Source organism: Tarenaya hassleriana, unplaced genomic scaffold (genome assembly GCF_000463585.1).
Source record: "Tarenaya hassleriana unplaced genomic scaffold, ASM46358v1 Cleome34, whole genome shotgun sequence".
In the NCBI taxonomy this organism is placed as follows: domain Eukaryota; kingdom Viridiplantae; phylum Streptophyta; class Magnoliopsida; order Brassicales; family Cleomaceae; genus Tarenaya; species Tarenaya hassleriana.
Window position 1 is genome coordinate 74,356 of NW_010966542.1, and position 7,405 is coordinate 81,760.

Genomic DNA, 7,405 nt, shown 5'->3' on the forward strand with positions numbered 1-7,405 from the left:
AGTTTTGTTGATCTCTAGGCACTGTTTTTTTATTTATGGGTTTTGCTTCACCCTTGGTCTTTCTCTTCATTACAAAAGAAGAACAAAAAAGGATCACAACTACAAGTGACTGTTCTTAAGTTTGAGTTTAAACCAAGCAAGAAACAGATTTCAAGAATCAGAGAGAGAGAGAGAGAGAGAGAGAGAGAGAGAGAGAGAGGGGCACAGAGATTGAGAAGAAACACAGCACCGAGCCCTAAATGGGACTAAACCCGAGAAGAAGATAACTTCTTTTCGGAATTTGAGGCAAATGTCTCTGCATCCCCAAATCTCTTCTTCTTCTTCTTCATTTCTCTTCCTCTTCTTCTTCCTCTGTTTCTTCCTCTGGCACAAAACAAATGCAGAGCAAAACCAGGAAGCTTCGATCCTCTACACATGGCTCCACTCTTCCTCCCGTGCACCTTCTTCATCACCACCTTCTCCTCTCTTCAACTGGAACTCCATCGACGCCACTCCTTGCAACAACTGGACCTTCATTACATGTTCTCCAGATGGTTTCGTCACCGACATCAACATTAACTCTGTTCCTCTTCAGCTCCCCTTGCCCGACAACCTCCCGGCTTTCCGTTCCCTCCGGAAACTCGTGATTTCCGGCGCAAATCTCACCGGAAAGTTGCCCGAGAATCTCGGAGACTGCCTCGGCTTGACGGTTCTTGACCTGAGTTCCAACAGTCTCGTTGGCGACATTCCGTGGACTTTAAGCAAGCTCCAGAATCTTGAGAGCTTGATCGTGAACTCGAACCAGCTCTCCGGAAGAATCCTCCCAGGGTTTGGGAACTGCATCAATCTCAAGAATCTGATTCTTTTCGACAATCTCTTGAACGGGAATATTCCCCCGGAGCTCGGGAAGTTGTCTGGTCTCGAAGTCATAAGAGCAGGAGGGAACAAAGACATCAGTGGTCGGATTCCTCCGGAGATCGGAGATTGCTGGAATCTGACCGTTCTGGGTTTGGCCGAGACGGGTGTTTCTGGTACGTTGCCTTCATCCTTAGGTAAGCTCAAGAAGCTTCAGACACTTTCCATTTACACTACACTGTTAAGTGGTGAGATCCCTCCAGAATTAGGGAACTGTACTGAGCTTGTGAATCTGTTCCTGTATGAGAACAGCTTGTCTGGTTCAATCCCGAGAGAGATCGGGAAACTCGGAAAGCTAGAACAGCTGTTTCTATGGCAGAATGGTCTTGTTGGTGATATACCTGAAGAGATAGGCAACTGTAATAATCTCAGGATGATTGATTTGTCTCTGAATTCGCTTTCCGGATCTATTCCTCTATCGATCGGGAGATTATCTTTGCTCGAAGAGTTTATGATCAGTGACAACAACATTTCTGGATCTATACCTGCAAACATTGCAAACTGCACAGATCTTCTGCAATTACAGCTTGATACGAATCAGATTTCGGGTCTGATACCTCCAGAACTCGGCTCCTTATCGAGGCTTAACGTCTTCTTCGCGTGGGCAAACCAGCTCGAAGGAAGCATTCCTCCGAATTTGGCAGAGTGTAGAAATCTCGAGGCGCTGGATTTGTCTCATAACTCGCTCACGGGAACGGTTCCTCCAGGATTGTTTATGCTTCAGAACCTCACCAAACTCCTCTTGATATCGAATGATCTTTCGGGTTTCATACCTCAAGAAATCGGAAACTGCAGCTCTCTTGTGAGATTGAGATTAGGTAACAACAGGATTTCAGGCGAGATCCCTCGGGGAATCGGCTCTCTCAAGAAGTTGAACTTTCTCGACTTGTCGAGCAACCGGCTTCACGGGTCGGTTCCATATGAGATTGGAGGCTGCTCAGAGCTGCAGATGCTTGATCTCAGCAATAACTCTCTCGAGGGCCCATTGCCGAATTCGATCTCTTCGCTTTCGGGTCTGCAAGTTCTCGACTTTTCGCTAAACAAACTCTCGGGCCAGATCCCCGCGAGCTTGGGACGGCTTGTCTCGATGAACAAGCTGATTTTGCGTGGAAACTCATTGTCAGGATCGATCCCATCTTCTCTTGGTCTATGTTCAGGTCTTCAGTTGCTTGATCTTAGCAGCAATGAGCTCATGGGAAGCATTCCTTCAGAGCTCGGACAGATCGAAGATCTCGAGATAGCGTTAAACCTAAGCTGCAACAAGCTCACAGGCAAAATCCCGTCTTCGATCTCTTCACTCAACAAGCTTTCGATTCTCGATATCTCCCACAACATGCTCGAAGGCAATCTCAGCCCACTCGCCAAGCTCGATAACCTCGTATCTCTGAACATTTCTCACAACGGGTTCTCAGGTTATCTTCCTGACAACAAGCTCTTCAGACAGTTACCTCCTCAAGATCTGGAAGAAAACACGAAGCTATGTTCTTCGAGCCAAGATTCTTGCTTTATACGCGACGGAAACAGGAACGGACTCGCTGATGGCTCATCCCGAACAAGAAAACTCAGGGTAGCACTCGCTCTGTTAATCACATTGACGATTGCAATGGTGATCATGGGCGCAATTGCCGTGATACGTGCGAGGAGAAGTATGCAGAAAGATGGAGATTCCGAGATCGGAGACACGTATTCATGGCAATTCACACCGTTTCAGAAGCTGAATTTCTCTGTAGACCAGATCATAAGATGCTTAATCGAACCAAACATGATCGGAAAAGGCTGTTCAGGGATTGTTTACCGAGCAGATATGGAAAACGGCAATGTAATCGCAGTGAAGAAGCTATGGCCTTCAACCGTTAACACTACTGATGAGAAAAACGCCATGAGAGATTCGTTTTCTGCAGAGGTGAAGACACTGGGAACGATCAGACACAAGAACATAGTACGGTTCCTGGGATGTTGTTGGAACCGAAACACGAAGCTGTTGATGTATGATTACATGCCGAACGGGAGTTTAGGAAGTTTGCTTCATGAAAGGAGAGGAGCTCCATTGGATTGGGAACTCAGATACAGAATCTTGCTGGGCGCAGCTCAAGGATTAGCTTATCTGCACCATGATTGCTTACCTCCCATCGTTCATCGAGACATCAAGGCCAACAACATTTTGATCGGTCTGGATTTCGAGCCCTATATCGCGGATTTCGGGTTAGCCAAGCTTGTAGAGGACGGGGAATTCGGACGTTGTTCCAATACGATCGCTGGTTCATACGGATACATCGCTCCAGGTATGTTCACTCCACTGTAAACTCTTAACATTAGATCTAAGATTCTGAATAGGCGTGGCTGTGATTCGGATACCCGAGTTTTTAGATGCGTCTAATGTCGGGTCCGTCCCCTCGGGTTTCTCAGTCGAACCACTTGACCTCAGTCTTGGTACCCGAACTTTGGGTACCGACTGACAAGGTGAGAATTGAATTGAGGCAGCCGGCGAGACGAGTGGTGAGGGGGTCGAGGCGAGAGGGTGACATGCGTACCTGGTCCAATGGCGCTCGGTGAGGCGAAACTAGACGCGGCGAAGAAAAAATTGCAAAATCTTGAAACCCTAAATCCTGAATGTTAGAAATCCGAGTGATTTTTCTAAAAGAGGAACACCGCCGTCTCGGTCCTCGGGTTAGGGCTAATTGCAAAACCCTAATCCCTCTCATCGCTTCCTCGCCTCCCACGCTCGTGACCCTCACCGTCTCCCTCTCACATCTCGAGCCGTCACTCCTTGCGGTCTCGCGACCTCACCCCTTCGCCGGCACGCCTTCTTTCTCCTCTTCGCCTTGGGTTATCCGCGGATACTGATAATCGATTGATCGTGCCTAGGGTTCCCGAATTTTGAGTATCCCGAGACGGATAGCCATTACCCACGGGTTCTGGGTACCCGTCTAACGCTAGTTCTGAATCTTGGCAATGGATAGATTCCTCGAGCTCATACACTTTTGTTCTTGAACAGAATACGGATACATGATGAAGATAACAGAGAAGAGCGACGTGTACAGCTACGGGGTCGTGGTTCTCGAGGTGTTAACGGGAAAACAACCGATAGATCCGACGATACCCGAAGGGATTCACTTGGTGGACTGGGTGAGGCAAAGGAGGGGAAGCTCAGAGGTCCTTGACCGGAGCCTCAGATTCCGACAAGAATCCCAAGTGGAAGAGATGATGCAGGTCCTTGGAACAGCTCTCTTATGTGTCAACGCGTGCCCTGACGAGAGACCCACCATGAAAGACGTCGCCGCCATGCTCAAGGAGATCAAGCAGGAGCGTGAAGAGTACGCGAAAGTTGACTTGTTGCTCAAGAAATCTCCTCCTGACCAGAGGGATGAAACGTCGTCGTCCTGTAAAGATCTCAAGAGAGAAGAAGCGACAGGGAAGAAGAGTAATAACACGAGCTTCTCCGCTTCTTCCCTGCTTTACTATTCTTCTTCTTCTTCTTCTACATGTGGTAATGCGGTGAATGGCTTATGATTTATTTTTTTTACGTATTTTTTTAAAATATTTTATTGTATTTTTAGATATTTATGTAAAGATTGAAGAACAGTGTGCGATCTCCAGTGTTGTGATTAGGACACAGAGACAATGACTTCCCTATTTGTCTGTTTTGAGTTCAATAATCTATGTAGTTCTTGAAAGTTTTAAATCTCAAATTTGCTATTTTTATTTGAATTATGATTTTTCCATCCAAATAAAAACATTACCACCATTTCCGAGAGACCGATATATATATTCTAATTTTTCTATTTCGAGAAAATAAAGAGATTCAAATATGAAAAGTTTTATTACTCAGTAAAAGATTCTCTCCATTTAAATACAACTATTTCATTTTTTTAGCTCAATGCACTATTCAACGTTTAATTTTTTTTTCAAAACATGCAATTGAATTGCCATTTTATTTTAATACATCCAAGCATTATAAAAATGATCAAATAAACCAAAATACAGTTTTTAAATTCGAGTTGTTTCCTCAATATGATCAACGAGGGATTCTAATATCGAATCTATTAATCAGACTAAGGAAATAAAAATACGACGCGTGGAGCACATGGTATGATGTGACATATAATCATCAAATTAAAAAGAGTACGCAACGTGGAGCTTAAAAATCTATTCGTTAGTCCTAATTGCAATAATATATGATTATTTGTATATAATATAGTCGGAAACTTTGGGGGTAATATTTTAATTTAATAATAGTTCGGGGCAAAACCGAACTTTCAAGTTTTCAAGCGTCCCCGCGACTCAGGCGCGTCCGTCCAGAGTGGCGTAGGTCCCATCTCCACTCTTGAAGCATCATCTCACCAATCAAAACACGCCATGTCACATATCCTGAAAACCCTGGAAATACAAAATTACCCCAATATGTACAGCAAAATTACACTTCAGTCCCAGTCTTTGTTTAAGGTCAAAACTCAAAATTAGAATCCGTTTTGCTTCCTCTGTTCCCTCGTGTTTTCTCTTGACACCGAAAATATTTGCAGAGAGAGAATGTGTGGGATATTTGCGTATTTGAATTTCAATGTGGAGAGGGAGAGACGATACATTCTTCAGATTCTCTTTGATGGGCTTCGTCGTCTCGAGTACAGAGGCTACGATTCAGCTGGGATCGCCATTGATGATTCGTTCTCTCGCCACCCGGACACATCCAATCACTTCTCCGCCACCTCTCCTCCTCCGTTCGTGTTTCGTCAGGCAGGCAACATCGAGTCCCTCGTCAAATTTGTCTACCAAGGTTTGTCTCCCTCGCTCCCTGTGTCTCCCTATCGTCCTTGGTTTCTGCGTTTGTTTGGATCTGATTTTGATCTGGAAGTGGTTTCTGTGTAATTCCCGCCGCATGAGAAATATTTCGGATTTCAGTTTCCTTTTCTGGTCGAATTCGGTACTTAAAGACCATGTCGGTTCATATGTTGGAATCGTAAATGAATTAATGCCGCAACTCGTCGGACAAGTTTGGCGCCCTCTGTCTTGGTTCGCTGTTTTTTTTCCCGTTCATGTTATGCTAAGATCATCTGGGTTCCAGTTATTCGATCTGAGTAATGCATCTCCGGTAGTTTTCTAGTGGAATTTGTGTGTGTGCGTGTGTGTTGTGTTTTATGGTTCTATAGGACTTTGAGACTAAGCATGGGAGAGAATTTGGCCATCTCCAGAAACTGTCAAGGATCTTAATGCGATTTTCCTTGAGCATATTGTTTTATGGTTAGGTGAAAATAGCCATATTTGATGAAGTAAAAACAAGCAAGAAGCTATTCTCGGCTTTGACCTTGTTTCCAGTTTGGGTGAAAGACTTGTTGTGTTCCAGACTTCTGCTCTATTATGATAATAAATTATGCAACTGATGGGTTGTCGCCTTGACCATTGTTTACAATTATTCATAACCTAAGAACATACTTGGGAAACTGATACTGTTTTTCTTTTGTCTCTCCTACCTTCAGGTATTGCAGATATAGATTTAAATTTGGAGGAAGTTTTCTCTTCCCATGCTGGGATTGCACACACCAGGTGGGCCACACATGGTGAACCAGCTCCAAGGAATAGTCATCCTCAGTCATCTGGTCCTGGGGATGACTTTTTGGTCGTTCACAATGGCGTGATCACCAATTATGAGGTCTGGCTCAATTCGTCTGCGTTTGAAAGCCTTTCTTTAAGCTTCTTATCTTCTCAAAATACTTTCTGCACAATCATTTCTTTTGGTTCTTTGCGTGCTTTTTCATGGTTACCTCTTCTGGCATTGGGTCTGACATTCTCTAATATGAGTGTAGAAATTGTGGGCTATTAATTTTGACCTCTTCTGTTTTTGTTTCTTTTAGGTGTTGAAGGAGACATTAGTTCGGTATGGATTCACATTTTCATCAGAAACAGACACCGAAGTTATTCCTAAGCTTGCCAAATTTGTTTTTGACAATGCAAATGTAGAAGGTAGTACTGCCGCAGATGAGCGTTGCCAACTAGTTTCTCGATTGCTCTCTCTGCCTAGTGGTCCACTAATGGGATTCTGCCGCAAATTTAAAACGCTTCTTTGACATATGATGAAGTTTTCTCTTCACTACGACATATTATGAGTGTAGAAATTGTGGGCTATTAATTTTGAGACAATACGTCAGATATGGTAGATCCATGTGTGATGAGTCAAGTAATTCTTGTCTTCCTTTTTGAGCGTGTAGTTTATCAGAAGCACCTCTATTTATTGGAGGTTTATGCCTTATGCTTTGCAGGCGAACAGACAGTCACATTCTGTCAAGTTGTTTTCGAAGTGATGAGGCATCTCGAGGGAGCTTATGCCCTTATATTTAAAAGCCGACATTATCCAAATGAATTAATTGCATGCAAGCACGGCAGCCCACTGCTTTTAGGCGTTAAAGTAAGTGACATTCTGCCACTAGATTCATGTTAAGACTTTTTCAATGTGCATGATGAAGTATTACATGATCATTAATCACTTAGTTTGCATCAATATATCTGTAGGTCGACAGTT

At 44.0% G+C, this 7,405-nt stretch overlaps 2 protein-coding genes across 2 annotated transcripts in view; both read left to right on the forward strand.

Annotated features, from left to right (window-relative positions):
- Positions 1-4,533, forward strand: LOC104821616 (receptor-like protein kinase 2). Its single transcript, XM_010552536.1, has 2 exons — positions 1-3,176; positions 3,890-4,533. Exons 1-2 carry the CDS (start codon positions 290-292, stop codon positions 4,402-4,404), a joined length of 3,402 nt encoding a protein of 1,133 aa, XP_010550838.1. The 5' UTR covers positions 1-289; the 3' UTR covers positions 4,405-4,533.
- An 847-nt stretch (positions 4,534-5,380) lies between these two features.
- LOC104821617 (glutamine--fructose-6-phosphate aminotransferase [isomerizing] 2-like) overlaps positions 5,381-7,405 on the forward strand; it is a 5,906-nt gene continuing 3,881 nt past the window's right edge. Inside the window, exons 1-4 of the mRNA XM_010552537.1 lie at positions 5,381-5,665; positions 6,366-6,538; positions 6,741-6,849; positions 7,146-7,291. Of these exons, the coding sequence (XP_010550839.1) occupies positions 5,422-5,665; positions 6,366-6,538; positions 6,741-6,849; positions 7,146-7,291 (672 nt within the window). The 5' untranslated portion in view covers positions 5,381-5,421. The remainder of the gene's footprint in view (positions 5,666-6,365; positions 6,539-6,740; positions 6,850-7,145; positions 7,292-7,405) is intronic.

Bases quoted from the DNA above. Each gene is read 5' to 3' on its own strand.
- LOC104821616 (XM_010552536.1), top strand. From the start codon at position 290: ATGTCTCTGCATCCCCAAATCTCTTCTTCTTCTTCTTCATTTCTCTTC. The intron at 3,177-3,889 runs GTATGTTCACTC...GTTCTTGAACAG, and splicing joins ATACGGATACATCGCTCCAG to AATACGGATACATGATGAAG.